The 16619-nt window shown below is 45.6% G+C and overlaps 1 protein-coding gene across 2 annotated transcripts in view; it reads left to right on the top strand.

Moving 5' to 3' along the window:
* The window catches only part of ERN1 (endoplasmic reticulum to nucleus signaling 1), a 673999-nt gene that overhangs the window by 274091 nt on the left and 383289 nt on the right, over positions 1-16619 (top strand). For both annotated transcript variants that reach the window (XM_078654351.1, XM_078654350.1), the window contains exon 3: positions 8213-8246. In XM_078654351.1, the coding sequence (XP_078510477.1) occupies positions 8213-8246 (34 nt within the window). The remainder of the gene's footprint in view (positions 1-8212; positions 8247-16619) is intronic.

Raw genomic sequence — 16619 nt, forward strand, 5'->3', positions numbered from 1 at the left:
TCCTTGTTCATGGCAGCACGTATTTTGATAATTACCCCCCTAAGTGTTTTAAGTCCTTTCCATCTTGTAAGGTCTGTAGTGTCCCCTTTTTTATTGTGGTAAAGGTAATCCGTGATTGCTGCTTCTATTGCAGCCCTATGCGCCTCCTTTTTCAGTACTGCGTCGTTGAACCGCCACAAGGTTGTTCTTTTGCCCGTATTATGCAGTGCCAGAGTCATCGTAAGGCATGAGTGGTCGGAAATCACGCGCGCTTCAATAGACGCCCTTTCAATAGAGTCAGCAGAAGTGAGTAGATCGTCTATGCGTGAATAAGAGCCGTGTGGCGGGGAGTAAAAGGTGTAATCTCTGCCTGTAGAGTTCATCAACCTCCAGGTGTCAACTAGGTTGAAGCGGGTGCAGAGATTAAGAAGTGCTTTATGCGAGTTCGTCGGTCTAAATGAGCAGCGCGAATCTCTATCTAATAGTGGGTCCATAGGGAGACTCAGGTCGCCGCCCAGGATATGTATTGCGTTGTCTGGTATTGTCAACGTGGTCGCTAAGGTCCTTCCAAAATTCTTGGTCGTCTTTGTTGGGTGCATATACGTTGGTCACGTAAAACTCCTTCCCATCCTTTGTCAATTTAGTAGAAACCCATCTGCCCTTAGCGTCTGCACTACTGTGTAAAGCATCTATGTTGGATCGCTTCGCAATGAGAGTGAGGACCCCATTCTTTTTACCTATTGCGTCAGAGCCAGTCGCCTCACTATATTGTTTGTTTTTCATAGAATTGAACTGTGAGGATTCTATTTTGGTTTCTTGGCGCAGTACAATATCACCCTTTTGCTTATATAAATAGTCTAGGATTTTCCTCTTTTTAATTGGGCGATTGATACCCTTGACGTTGAGTGAAATTATTTTTATAGTCTGTTTAGCCGCTGTCATCGAAAAAGAAGATAGATGATCTTCTAGTCAGTATGTGAAGTGTATTCTGTGGTCTGTATAGCAGTATTACTTTTTCGCATGTGTAGCTGCAGACTCGTGAGCGATGTGAGCGGGCGCACACGTGCGTGCGAAGAGTATTCTCAGCCTTATCAGAGTGTAGAGTGTTGCTGCAAGGATGCGGTGACAGGAGATGGAGAAGGGAAAGAAACAAAGGGAGAGACACGAAAGGAATCACATATGAAAATAAAACCCAAAATTCAACCCAATCCACCCACGACCCCAGCCCACCCACCCCACCCCAACAATACGCCAGGAGCATGGCGACTAAGAAGAAGCAACCGCAATGTTTACTCCCCTCCGTGGCGGAAACTGAGTAACCTGCTTATAAACATAAGTATAACAATATTTATGGAAGCCATCGTTAGGAGCTGCAAAACCTTTCTGTCTACGAGACTAAGCCTCCAATTATCATGTGTCAATAGCGCAACCAACAAATTTGCAATGAAATCAGCCTAAGGCAAGAGGCCTAGTTTATCAATCCGTCTGTGGAAACTTAGTACAAAGGACACCTCTGCTGAAACAGAGATTAAGGGCTTCATTAACATGTAACATTAACAATAACCTGTAACTATTGTGTCGAGGCATAATGCATCTTAAGGCATTATATTTGTACCAACACGGCCTGTGCATTTAGCCATTCGTCTGGCCCTCCATTTTTCCCAACATAGTAGGCAAATAGGCCGGTGCCTGAGCATTTATGAACCTGCCTGACCGTAGGCAAATACCAACCTGAAATAATGAGGACCACGGGGTTGATAATGTCGACCACGGGGTTGATAATGTCACCTGAGTTATACCTTAGTGGTAGCTAGTCCTCAGATTTCTAGTCTTCGTGGTGGCAAGCGATGGGCCTATAGTTTACCTGTAGCCCAGGTTAGCAAGAGTGCAGAGCGACAAATTATTGAAGCAATATGGAGCAATATGAGAGTACAGTGTTGAAGAGTGGAGTGGCGTGGTGCAGAGTAGAGTGCAGTGGAGTAGTGCAGCGTGGACTTGGGTAAAGTGAAGCATGCATGGAGTGGTAGCATACTGCCATTACAGACCACATATCTTCGATTGAAATGACTATAACATTTGCGCACAGGCGTACTGTTTTACTGATGAAAGTATATAGCGCAAAAGCAAACATTTGTGGAAATGTCCTCACCTAGTCTATTGATTTTCTTTGATCGTAATAAAATATGATCCACCATACTTCGGAATTGCCAAAAAATGGGCTTCATTTGTACTTTTTAAAATCTGATATATTTTGAAGTATACGTGTACAGTTCATTTGCAGACATTTACATTTTGGTGTGTGCTAGAAAAAAATATCGTACAGCCTTCTTAGAACACATCCCCTATAGATAGCATGATTGTCACATAAATCCTCCCACTTTGAAGTCAGTGAAAGAAAAGTGAACACCAAGTACCTTGGGAGACAGAGCCTGACGTTTCACCTATGTCTTTGAATGCACCGCAGGTGTGAGGCCAGATAAGAGCAAGATTTAAAGTCCTGTTAACAAAAATCCAGCACTGGTGCAAGAATACAGTAAATAGGGTTTGTGTAGGGGAAGGAATGAACTCAAGCTGGACAGGCTAAACCAAGTCGAGCCAGCAAATAGAGAGCAAGCAAATGTGAGTTACAAATCACAAAGCCAATGGTAAGCAGTGGGCGAAATGCATCCCCAGGGAAGCTTTCCAAGATGTCTTTGGCAGTCTGGTATGCTTCGACCTAAAAACGAAGTGTTTTCTGGTCGCTGATTTAAAAAAAAAAAAAAACTGCTGTGGACCAGGGTTGGATTTCAGGTTTGTTTCCTCTGTTTTTGCAAACGTGTTAGCCTCATCGATGACAGTAGTTTGTGTGGTCCTCTTTTTTGTGAAAAGTACCCTCCCCTTCTAAAGAGACTGACCCTTTTTAAGCCAAGGCCATCATTAGGATTCGCTCATTAATAGGGCCAGACACCGGGGCCCGGAGTTACTGTTACAGACCGGTTGACGTCACTCTGAGGGCCAGATAAAACCGTGCCATTACCAGCCGACGCGGACAGTCAAGGTGGGAACGGGGTTCACTGCAACCATTCGCCTGGAGATTGCGGCTCCTTTCAGCAGCAGAGTCCGGGGGAAGCCCTCTGGCCTGTGCGTTTACTACATTGCTTGTAGTCCCATGGGCCAGGGAGCCGAGTTTGCGGGCGCATCTGAGATTACTTGCACCTCGGAGTGCTGCCCTGAAAGGGTTTGCCTCAGAAATGGTTTCAGTGCCCTAAGAAGGCGTCCGTCAGTCCCCGCCCCGGGCCGCCTCTGAGCCGCCTCAGAGCCAGGCTTTGCTTTATTTATCCGCAGTGTGAGGTGCAGCTCTGCCGAGCCAGTGTTTACCTGCTGCGAGATTTCCCCCCTCTTGCATCATGTGGAGTCTGTTGGAGCACGCGGCAGCCGTGGAAGACAAACAAGAGCAGCTTATGTCGAGCCACTTCTTTTTCTCCTTTCTTCCCCGGTGAATGAAGCGTTTATTTCAGCGGGTGGCATCTTTGAATTGTTACTGCTGCTAGGCTGAGCTGTGTGCGCCCTTCAGTGTGGTCTCTTTGGGCTGCGTTAGTGTGGACTGCTGCAAAGCGCTTCTTGGCGTGTAAGCAAGCACTGGGCGCATTCCTCGTGCTGTGCTGTCCACGGGCATTGCGGTTTTGTGACTGCAGTCACCTGTCCACCGCTGCACCTTGCATCCGTCCCCTTCTGTTGGAGTCCTTGCTTATACTGCCATGTTACCGAATCCGCGTGTGTACTGACGCTGGAAATGTTTCCATTTCGTTTCATTTCATTGTATTTATTGAACACTTGAGTCTTCACACTGCTTAGAGACCAGTGGCGGGCATTATCAAAACCGTAGTTAACATGGCCTGAGAACGGTGTGCAGAGGGTTCAAGAAACTAGTTCAAAAAAGAGATTTCAGCGTTCCAGAACCTGTGTGAGGAGTTGGATGTATTCTATGGTATTGCGAGACCTTACTGTGTAATACACTCTCTCAAACTGTCTTGAGTCAAGTCAGTTTTTTTTTAAAAACCCTTCGCTCACCCCTGGGTGGCTGTGGCTTCTCGCAGTGAGGCTTAATTAAACAAAGGAACCAGTGTAAAGCATTTAGAAGCACCAGACTACAAAATAAGAAAATCACACAGCACAAAAACTGAACACCAATTTATAAAAAATAGATTATATTTTTATGAATTTGTAGAGACTAAGATGAAGATATAGATTATTAAGGTAAATTTAAATCTCAGTGCTTTTAGTTACAACTGCATGCAGCACTGGTAACAGTAAAGTTGGGAAACTTTTGAAAAGTTTGAAAGAATTGTGTTTGGCTACTCCAACCTGACTATGGCGACCAAATCCAGCAGAGGGAAGGTCAGGGTGGGGGTGCACTACGGAGCATTGGGATAGATACCTGGTCACCAAAGAGTTCTCCATTCGAATTATGAACTTTACACCACAAACACCGTAGACTTCAACGAAGTGGTCCTGATGTTGGGAATGCAGGAGATGGAGGATGCTCTGGGTACTGTGAGGTCGATTGGGGTGTCCTGCTGGTTACTCCTCGGTCCATGGGTCAGGTCAGGCGACTGTGGTTATGGAAGTCGGGGTCTCTCGAAGTCCTCTTTGAGTCCATAGAAGGGCAGCTGCTGCTTGGCTACAGCCTTTCCTCCACCTCCAGTCCAGCAGTACTCCTAGGTGGAGGCTAGTGTCCTTCTTGGGCAACCAGTCTGGACTCAGATGACAAGCTCGGGTGCAGTTTTTGACCATCGAGGATCAATATCTTGGGGTGCCCAAGGGGACTCAGCTGTGATTCTCCAGAAGTGGCTGCTGACTTGTCCAGTTGGTATACCTCAGCTTTGATGGCCCTGCTGCTGTTTCCAGGGGGTCAGCCGACTGACCATTGGAGTCACTTCTTTGGTCTGGGGCTCCAGGGCTTATTTTCCTCGAGCCAGAAGCCACAGGCACAGTTTTCTCTTCACTAGCCCAAGGTGTGGTAGGTGCAGTCCAGCAGACGGTGTTGCCTCTCTTGCCTGGTCTAGGAATCCACTGGGCAGTCCTTCTTTGGTCTTTTCTACAGTTCCAGCCTGATCCGAGGTTCAGGGTGCCATTGTTATATGCAGAAAGTGCCCTGGGGCTGAGATGCAGTCTCTAGCCAATGGGCTACCAGGATCCCTCCCTCCCTGTAACAACTTCCTGCTATGTGTGGCATCTAGGAATCCCAGAGTGCACTAATCTGCCCACTTCTAAAATGTCTGAACCCTTCCTTTGATGGTATGACCTCGGTAGCCCACCCTAGAGGTGTGGCTACCTGTGGGCTACACACTCATGGGGAAACCAGTTTGGTCACTCCTCTTCCCTCTCTGTTTCTACCACAGACCGGTTACCCAAAGAAAGGGGGCACACCTCAGGAGTGTGACCACCATTTGCCCACCAAAGGCAGTTTTGGTAACTCTGTGTTAGCCACAGGGGCTACTAACTTTTACTAACTTTTCACAGCAAAAAACGACAATTTAGAAGATTTGCTGTTAGGACCTACTCAAAGTATATGTCCTTCTTAATAGTACACAGGTCCTTGACTTGGAGCTCCATAGGCCTTCCTCAAGAAGACGTACATATTGTTAAGGGAAGTGGGACCTTTGCAATTGCTTTAAATGGCAAAGTTGAACTAGCAGTTTTAAAACTGCTTCTCTAGGCTGCAGTGGCAGGCTGGGAGCCGTTTTGTAATTGGTCACCCATAGGGTGGCACAGCCAGTGCTACAGCATAGGGTGGGGGGGGCTTGCCTTGGGTACCCTTGGTATCATATACTAGGGAATTAGAAGTAATTCAGCTTGTAGCCAATTCAACATATACTTTGTAAGGGGTTAGAACAGCGAGGTCTGGTCAGCAGGCCTCCGGCATCAGCAGGCTCTCAGAGTAAAAAAAAAAACAGCGGTGTCAAGTCAACACTTTTGGGGGAGCCGGGTTGATCATGCAAAAGGAGCACATTTCCTTACACTATACAAGGAGGAATGTCCATAGAGGGAAGGATTTCACCAGCACAGGGGCCAAAACAACAAAAGATGTGAATCTAGAGAGGGCACGCAGCAGGGAGACAGAGACCAGCCTAAACTGTGTGATAGAACATAGGAAGCAAGAACAAATATAGTCCCAATCATGGGAAAATTGAGGTAAGGAGGGGCCAGACCACAAATACACGTGAAGACATTTACCTGTTTGTTACATCATTCCATTAACCTGCTGTGAACTAGTGGTAGTCAGTAGGCCTTTACTCACCTATATACCATTTGAGGTTTCTTTTTCATCTGCACTAAACCCAAATGAGCAGATACAAACTTAACTCGAAGGTGAGACATAATGTGATGATGAATCAGGCGCCAGCTGGTTCTGCTTTATGTTGCCTTTCGTCCCATTTTCAGACTTCTGTTCTCTTAAGTGTAGTCCCGCTGGTACTTTGGCATCGACTCTTGCTATTCCTCCTTGGTGCCCTAGGACTGACTGCCTTAGCATGGGCGTGGCACTAGCTGGCTTACCTCTACTGCTAGTGTCCAAGAGCTGGCACTAAGCACTGCTCGGGCTCCCCTTTGACATGAAGGTGACTGGGAGATGCACTCTTCTAGAAAGGTACCCATCAGTTATCATTGTTATGCCCCTCTTCTCTTTCTCATAATGCCGTTTTGACTTCCCTATATCTAAATTATTTTGTCCCTCCGAATGGCTCCCTGTTGGCTATAACTAACCTCTAAATTGAAATGCACCAATAATATTCCCTAGGTAGCTTTCCCTGTGCTCATCTTCTCCTAAAACAAACTGGACCCCTGCACCGCATTCACCAACAAGACATAGACGTTTTCATGCCTTAATTCTTCATATGTTCTGCACGGCCTTCATGCACACGCCCCCTAGGCTTAGGTGGTGGTCGAGCTGCCACCTAAGCAGACGCTAGTCTTTTGGAGAGAAATATTGCTGTGAAAAGTACCTGATTGAACTAGAGGTGAAGTTCAGTTTGGACTGAGTTTGGGTATTGGACTGTAATCTGCAAATGAAGAATGACTGTAGGTCCTGGAGTGATGTCACAGTTAATATTTTATTCTTGAATCGCAGGGTTTTGAAGTGTTAATAACGTGAATTTTTGCACTGATTGTGGTTCTGCATCCTTTTCAAAGAGATCATAAGTTCATTTTGAGCTTTGAAACAGAGTTGAGTGAATGTCTTTCACTTCTCAGTGATAGGACCCAGAAGTGTGGTCATTGCTGTAAAATATGGGACAGTGTTCCACACGAGCCATTCCCCTCATGTTGGTACACATCTCTGCAGATATATTGCAGTCCAGATTTGTAAATATGCACTGAAAAATAAAGGAACCCACTTCTTGCAAGCAATGCGGCTTCTTGAAATCCATGATGCTGTTAAGGAGACTTATCCTTAGTGCAAATTGAATGTTTCTGTCGAAGTCTCGTAGTCCTTGAGGTCTAATAGGCAATTACAAGGGATCTTGAGTTAAGGAGTGAAGAAGGCCTCACTGTTTGGTTGGTAGCTTCCTGTGCGAACCGCTACACACCTAAAGGCATCCGCCTCAGGACGCAAGGTTTCAGACTTGCCCTTGTGTGTGGAGCAGGAGTGAAGAAGGCTTGAAGGCGTGATGAAGGCTTAACTATTTGGTAGGTAGCTTCTTGTGCGCCCACTACACTCCCAGAGGCTTCAGCAGGCCACAGCGCTGACACTACTCAGCTAATGACGAGATCCTCAAACCCTCCTCCTCACAACCCATTGGTATGCACCTTGTGTGTGGTGAACTGTTCCTTGATGTAACAGCCTATGGGGGTGAAAGTGAGAAAAGGTGTGTGTGCCTATTGGGTTTGTGCCCACGGGCTCACACGTGTTTACATTCTGCATTGTTTTCAGCACTTTTATTGTATGAATCAAAAGGGACGTTTTGATGTGGAGCACATTCACTGAATCTGCTCCAATACTCAGGGTTGATATCCTGAATTCAGACTGGAAAACTAACACGAGTATAGAGACAATGTATCTGTGCGCCCAGTTCTTTAGTTTGCAATGAGCATGTCCTTCTAAATACAATGTACTTCTCAAAAAGGTTTTAGAATATTCCTGTACACTGCATGGTTCTCTGCACCGAGAAGGTGTGTCAGTTAATTGTAAAGGTGTCTCAACTCTGGCCTTTGGCTTATTTGTGTAACTTTCTTTTCTCTCCCTGATTTTTTTCAGATCCAGTACTTCAAGTTCCTACTCATGTTGAAGAGTGAGTTTTTTTGTTTACCTGCCATACTCTTTTCTGTTGTTGATTGCTAATTTTAACTGTTGAAATTCTATTGAAAAGCTTACATCTATATAGCTCACGTGATTTTAATGTTATTTATGAATTTCATGTACACCGTAGGTTTCAAGGCACCGATTAACACTCACAGGAAAATGCTCATAGAGGTGGGGGTTGTGAGCTTATGCTTCTCCTCCATCTGACTATTAAATCCAGGAACTGCAAGCATTTTAGACTGAGAAGAGTGCAAGACTCTCAAATGATGGTGAAGCATTAGTCGTGTCTTGGGGAACCCAGAGGTCCAAACAGTGCTGTGTGGTGATACATTTAGCCTTATGTGCTTTTGCCTTTATATTAAAAATTCTCTAAGGCATTATCCTGTGCCTAGCCTGCAAGGTGATCTGCTGTTTCACTCTTGTACTGCTTTGTTACTCTCTATACTCCTGTTCTATTTAAAACCTTCTGTTGCTTCTGGGCAAAGTGCGCTATATAAAAATAGCCAATAAACAAATAAATGAATACATAATAAACTAATGGCAATGCTTGCAGTAGTGCTGCTTTTTGCATACAGTGAACAGTAGGGGAAGGATAGGGGACGGCAATCTTTTAAGCTGTGAAAATGTATTTTTGAGAATTGTTTGAAGGAAGGAGATATCCCAAATTTAGTTTGGGAGAGCTTTCCACAGAGGAGGTGCAACTAGCTGAAAGGATTCGAACCTTGAGGGGGCGTATTTCTGGGTGTGTGGGGGTGTTGGTGGAGGGGGAGTTACCTTTTCATTGTGAAGAGTTATTGCTTGAAGGAGATTAGCAGTGGTGATATGTAAACCACAATTGAGTGAGTGGCAAGTTGGAACTGAGCTGTGTTTGGCAAATCTGCCTACTTTCAGTAAAGATTCAAAGTCATGCCTGGTGGTTGAAGAATAAAAGCATCAGTTCCCATAGACCTCTGTGATCCTACTTGTACACCATGAACTCAGACAGCTCCATGATGAAGGGTAGAAACATGCTTGAAGTGTTTCTACTTGAACAGAATGCCCAAGAGAATGTCTACTCCGACACTGGAATTCTTATTTGATCCCTCAATGGATCAAGTTGTTCACCAGGGCAGAGCAAGAACCTTTATGGATAAATCACTGAGTTTCAACCAAATGTTACTGAAGAGATCTTGCTCTGGCTTTTAGTTGACACATGTGTGTTACTCTTTTCGGGCTTGGATACCTTTCTTCCCAAGTCCATGCCTATATCATCAAATGATAACCTTTTTGCTCATGCCAAGATCAAGTACAATAGAGGAAAGCCTAAACTTCCTGCACCAACTTCAGCACAGGCTTAGAGGCCAGGTCTTAGGCGGTGCCCACCAGGTAGTAAGAGAAAGTTAATCTCTCAAGTGCAGTCATTGGTCTTAGATCATCAGAGACTCAGTTGTTTCTTAAACATCTGCTATGCTTTACAACTTACATAGCCGTCTAAGCTGACATTAATTAGATTTTCAGTTGGATAATTTTCATATTGTCTGACTTGATCAGAATATTCAGGCTCCAAAAGCCACTGTGGAAACCAATCATGAGGCTGCCTTCCCTCCTTGGAGGATCATCCCCAGAGTTGAAGATCCTTCCCACCTAGAAGTTGCAAAGACTCTCCCGTTGAAAACAACATGCTGACGTCTCTGGTTTTGGATGTTTGGGTCTTGAACTCAGAGCAGTCCCTCGTACCAGGCTTTAACACCACTGAGCCCAAACTGTTGGAAGTCTGCTTCTTTCATCTTTTAAAGCTAAAGCACCACGTCCTAGTAATAGACTCTTGACTTTGTGGAACGAATCAGTCTTGCTTCTCGTTGTGAACATGTTGGCTTTAAAAGCCTTTGTTCACATGGAAGATAAAAGGTAGCAGCCGTACACACAAATATATGGAGACCACCTGCAGCCCTTTATTTCATTGGGATATCCTTTCTGGTGTCTCGCATCCTAGGTTGTGCCACTAACTGGTTATAGTCCTGGAGATCCCTTAACTCCAATGAGTGTGAACTAAAAGAGATTTTGCAACTTCATCTTTGAGGTTTAGAGTTACCTAGAGATGGAAGTTTTCACAACCTATTGAAATGCATCCACTTAGCTTCAAGAATGATAAGGGCTCCTACTTCATGGGAAAGAGTCACTCCCTAGACTCTATTAGTTCTGACAGTCCCTGAAAATTAAAGGACCACAGCAACTGCTGTGCCATTTTCAAATTGATGTCCCATGCTGTGATTTTTGGAACTCCTGTATCTACAGCTTAGGAATTCTATTTACATCCCTGATAAAATGGCTCTTCTGTGCTTTTAGTTCATCAGGAGCTGACATTTGCTAGCCTAAGTCGGTCTCCATTACACTTGTGTATATATTTACTCATGTCTGCTACGGAGTCCTCTCGAGACCCTGGTTCAGGAGGAAGTGTTTGAGGTTTTTATTATGAATCCGAAACCGGTCCCAGGATGCTTGTTTCCGGTCCAGGGAAGACATGGCTTGGCAGTTCGGGCTGGACTGTTCCCATAAGGCGCAGGGTCAGACTGATTTGCATATAGCCATGTCTGAACTGGGGTGGCTGAGTGAACTAAAGAATGGTGATGGATTAAACCCAGATCAGTTGACTGGGGGTGAGTGTTTGATTTGTTCAAACGCTCCGTCCATCATCCCCTTTTGTATCGCAGTGTTTGAGGTTTTGCCACCAGGCCTTAAACATGAACATGAATACCCCTCCCTTGCTGATGAGCACATTATTGCTTTTTGAGTTGCATTACTAAGCCACAGTTTGCAATTGGCCTACTTCTATGATTCCAGTTAGGATGTTTTCAGCTGTGGGTTTGAATTTGGGTATCCGTTCCCATATATATAAACCATTTGAGTCAATGGGTTCTAAATAGGGTGATCAGATGTACCTGATTTCTCAGAATTGTTTCTGATTCTCGAGGACTATCCTGATATCGCAACATGTTTCTGTTGCTGAATGAGGGTCTGTTGAGCGCATACATTACGGTGTAGTGCATGCTCATGCTTTTACCTGCCCTTTTCTCACACCAGAACAGATATTCTACACTTGAATTAATAGTTTTCTGTCCTGCCTCATTCACACAGCACAGTGGGTTGAATGAGGTGTAAGTCAGCATCCAGTGGAACTGCTCCTGGGACTCCTCGAAACATGAGGGAGATGAGGCCTTATTTGGCAGGGTTAGGCCAACACTGAACGCTTCTGGGCTGCAAGCAATGGAAAAAGTCATCTTAGTCGGTCCATGATCATCTAGGGTGAAGGGCAGATCTCTGTAGCTCCCCCTTACAGAAACATAAAATTAAGCTTATCCAGACCTGTGTTTTTTTTTCTTTTTACATTTGATTTATGGTACTTGTAGTTTTGTTTTCCTATGACAAATACAGGACCACAATTCTCATAATGCAAATGAAACTGGACTAATTGCGGACTAGTGTGAGAAAGTGGATTATTAGTTGAAGTGTGTGGTAGTCTTATTCAAATAATACTTTCATTGTTCCTTACTAGGTCCAGTTAGATCTCAATAACTTGAGCTGAGTACTTAGTCGCTGTAGCAGAGAGGAGGCAGGATTAACCTAGGAGAAATGTGTAAAGCATTTATCAGTAGCCAAACACTTAGGAGAAAACACAATAAAAATCCTGCTTCTGTTTATTAAAATGGAGAACATTTTAATGAACAAATATGTACCAAAACGACAAATCTGATGTAGGGAACCGGAGGTACATTTTGTGCCACTACCGGTATGTGGTCACCCAATACTATTTTAAAGTTAAAAAGTTAAGGCAGACTATGATGGAGCATAGGTAGCACATCGACCACGTTCAGTCCAATGGAAAGTTTACCTTCTGACTTCGTCTTTTTCTTGATGAAAAATCCTTTCATGTTAGTCAGTGGGTTGGGCTGAATGCTGGCTCCAAAGAATGGTTTGTTGATGGGGAGCTGATGAAGTCCTAGTCCCCCGGTCGGAACTTTGCGTTGGCTGGAAATGTGGGGCGGTTGTTGATGCAAAGAGCTCCATACAGGCATAGTCCAGAGTCTGTATCCAGGCAGGTTTTAGCGGCAGTCGAATGCCATTTCCGGTTTGGCCTCAGTGAAGTTTGTTCACGAGGACTCTGTGGTGGTTTTTGTCGACATGGGGAACTCTGTCTGGGATGTCCAGTCAAATGAATACGACTAGTGAATCGTCAATGGCAGCTGAGGTGTCAACGTTGTCCCGTTATGAGCCTCTGTTTCTTTTTAGAGAAAAGCTGGAACCAAGTTCGCAGAGTCCAGTTCTTGCAACTTTGAAGTTGGAGGAGTACACTTTACACCAGCCAATGGTCGAGAACCTTTAGGTGCCACTTGGGAGTTGGAACCTTCTCTCGCAGAATCCACGTGCAGGGAAAATCCATTTGGAACTGGTCAGCTGGGCTTTGCAGATTCTTGGGCTTCTTGCAGTTTTGTGTTCTGGAGCTGAACAGGAGGATAGCTAACTAGCCTTTCGAGTCACTCTTCTGTCCTGGGTTCTAGTGGGAGCAGGCCCAGCCCTTTGGATTCCTCTCCACAGGTTACAGCAGGTACAGTTCTCCTTCCGAAGTAAGGGCTCCACATGTACAGTCCTTCTGTCTTCCTTAGGTCCAGGAGTGTTCCGAAGAAGGTATTGTAGAGTGCCAATTTTATACGTGGCACCAGCTTGCTGGAGGAAGTGACTCCCTAACCAGTAGGTAAAATGTTCTCCGGGGCAACCCTACTCCTGTTGACATAATGTTCTGGGGGTTTGGCCTTAAACAATCCCAAAATGGCCTGGTCAGCCAAAATCCTAACATGGCTTGATTTAGCATCCCTTGGTCAGAGCTGTGGGCAATGAGTATAGTAAAATGAGCCCAGCCACTCCCTCAAACCTAGTACTGGTACAGGTTTTCTATGGGAGAGATAGCATTGCCACTTTGTAAAACTGCCAGGACATGTACAACTTAAGTATTTATATCCTGCATTTTTAAATACCATGCATGCTGTCCTAAGGGCATTTAAGGCCTACCTTAGGGGTGACTTATAAGTATAATAAGGCTATCTGAAAGAGACCATTCATTTTGGATTCCTTACCTTAGAATTACCCCCAGGCGTCAGACTGGATCCGGAGAATTTTTTTCTCAGCAGTACACCTGCACGTCGGTAGGTGGCATCGGTCGACTCAGCGTTCGTCGTCGTGATCACTGGAATAACGTCATGGTATCTACTGCGCGCTGCCATCAGTTCTTTCTTTTTCCACGCCAGCCAGCACAGATCCGGACAGTGCGGTACCTCTAGTCACTTTTACACTGTAATTTTTCGACTTTTGTCGACATCTTTTTCAAGTCTTTCGACTCCTGGTGCACAGGGATGTCACATCAGCGGACCGGCTTCTGGCTCTTGTCACAAGTTGATGCCAGTTACGGATCCGCACCTTGTGTGTCTGTGGTGCTTGAGCGCCACCACGACCGGAAGCCGTGCTCCGACTGTTAGGCCATAAATCCCAAGTCTTTGCTGGAGCAGTCCCGAAAGCTTCTGGAGACCCGGCAGTCTGCTCCTCACCGCTCAAGGTCCCGTTCGAGGGGTAGATCGCGGGACCAGTCGCGTAGTTACCACCATCACTCCTCGTCAAAGTCTTCGTCTTCGGGTAAGTCGCGGATGCAGGATACGGAAGGTCGCCGTCCGGCTACACCTGCTGAGCCTGTTGGGTCGGCTTCGAGCTTCCCTCCCTTCCCGGGAGCCGGAGCAACCCCTGCCCAACTTCATAGTTTTTTACAAAGCCCTACACTCCATCTTTGCGCAGCCCAACTTTTCTGGCGCGCCTTTGGGCCCTGCAGACTCGGCTGGGGGCTCTAGGCCTTTGATACCGGCGATGCTGGTCCACCTTACAACACCTCCTCTGGCGCCAAATCCATTGGCGACACCTCCGCCCCCTCTGACGCCAGCTGGGTCAACCCCAACCTCCCCCTTGACATGGATACAGAGCCAGACCAGTGTCGACCTGTACTTTGTTACCTCTGTTGTAACACTGGTGTTCCCTATCGGCCTGAGTGGCAACCAGAGGAGGATGAAGAGGACTGGGAGGGGTCTGCGAACCCTCTGGCAGACCAGTTGGAAGAACCTGACTGGAGAGAGGAGTTGGATGAGGCCAGGGTCTGGACACTTCTCCAGACCTTGGCATGCTAGTTCCCCCCCCACCTTGGCTACGGAGGAGGGAGCCTCTTACGCTGTGGTATTGCGTAGGGTGGCCACGGCCATGAACTTTGAGCTTCCTTGGGTGGTGGTCAGGACTAACCTCCTGACCGAGGTGCTTCAACCGACAGCGGCCTCTTCAGAGCCCCTGCTGCTGTTCACTTTCACTAAGCATTACTGCCTTGACAGCCAAGTCCGGAGAGACGGCTTCTTTGGTTTTTGGTCGTTCAGTTCTCCAGGACTTTCTGGTGTGAACTTAGTTTGCAGACCCACCTCCGGGGTTGGTATTGCTGGGGTATCTATTCTAAGGTAAGGAATCCATAACTGATGGTTTCTTGAAGATGAACAAATTACTTACCTTCGGTAATGATATATCTGTAAGAGACGTATATTAGTAATGGATTCCTTACTGCCCCACCCATCCTCCCCATTCTGCGAACTGACTTCTAGGGTAAGGGACACCCTTTTAGGGCCCTAGTTTTCTGCACCAGTGGTCCGTGCCTTGCATGGCTCTGCGCTTCTGGCATAGAATGTCGTGTAAAGAACTGACGTCAGCATGCAGGGACGGTATCTAAGTAGATACCGCGACATCATTCCGGCGATCACAATGCCAATGAGTAATGTTCATTCGACCAATGCCACCTACCGACGTGCAGGGGTACTGCGGAGGAAAAAAATTCTCTGACGCTTGGGGGTAATTGTACGGTAAGGAATTTATAACTAATATATGTCTCTTACAGATATAACGTTATCAAAGGTAAGTAACTTGTTCTTTAAGCATTAAAAAGGAAGGTTTAAGCCTGGCAAGGAGATTATTTTGTCAGGTCGCATTTGAAGCTTGAAAACTGGCCATGAAGACCGGCTTTGCCATCACTTTAGTGGTACAGCAATAGGTGCTGCAGTCCAATAGTGACATTTAGCTTACAGGCCCTGGATACACAGAGAACCATATACTAGGGACTTGTAGGTAAGTAAAATATGTTAATCAGGGAATTACCCCATTCTCCATGATTTAAGGGGTGCGACCGCATGCACCGGGTGCTGGATGACGGTGATCCAGTGTTTCAAAAATCCATACCCAACAACATCAATCCAAAAATTAGTGAGCAAACCAAGAAGTGACCTTTCCTTACAGCTCGTCTTAACTTTTCAAAATGAAACGAGGTGCACAACCTCTAAAACACTTTTTTTTTAATATGTAGCCTTTAAAAAAATTTTTTTTTAAATATATGTATAGATAGATAGATAGATAGATAGATAGATAGATATATATAGATATAGCCTTTTTGAATAGATTAAAAGGTTACACCTGTGTAGGCCTATCAAAGGTGTTGTCGTGATTCTTCCAACAGCCATGATAGTTGCCAATCTGGTTTCCCTTGTTCTAGAGCACTCTGGCATCGTTCATGGATGACCGCTCTCTAGTTCATTAGTGAGCCTTAGTCGCTTGCGCCTGTGAACTGTAAATGCACTTTTTTTGAATAGATGTGATCCAATATATCCATCCTCGACGTGCCAAGAGGACGTTGAGCAAATTTTTTTCTCAGTGTGGATATTATGCCGCATATTGGTGTTTGTTTTGCCCTCCGTTACACTGATCTCTAACAAAACAATCTAATTACAACAGGTTGAAAAGACACATGAAATATACCTCAGAAGCAGGCATGTTGGATGTTTTTGCAGGGGCATGACTCAAAAAATTGTTGAGGTGGCTCATGTAACGCAAACACTTTATTCCTAATTTCTAAAAAATGTATCCGGGAAAGAAAAAATATGCCACTGTCCGCATCAGGCGCCAGCTAACGGTATAGCTGTGTTACTTCCATCTTCGGCCTGGGAAATAGTACCTCCCCAGAACCTCCTTCTGAAGGCCCTTCGAGGCCACAGTTGTGCAGGTAGAGTACCTCATGTTTTCAGCTTTCCTGCATTTTCCGTGGTTCCTCACCTTCTGCCAGTTATCTGTGGACCCATTATCCACACCAATATGGTTTCTTTTTCCTCCTCCAGATGTAAACTCCTCCATTGTCTCTATGTCTATCCCATACACATTCTGCGACCGCTATGCTTCTGACGCTTCCCGTAGGAGTTTGACCATGAAGTCCTAAATAACTAGTTTGCTTCGCAGTTTCTGGCTGCCCAGTGGTGCCTTTTGGCCT

This window comes from Lissotriton helveticus, chromosome 7 (assembly GCF_964261635.1).
Source record: "Lissotriton helveticus chromosome 7, aLisHel1.1, whole genome shotgun sequence".
NCBI lineage: Eukaryota > Metazoa > Chordata > Amphibia > Caudata > Salamandridae > Lissotriton > Lissotriton helveticus.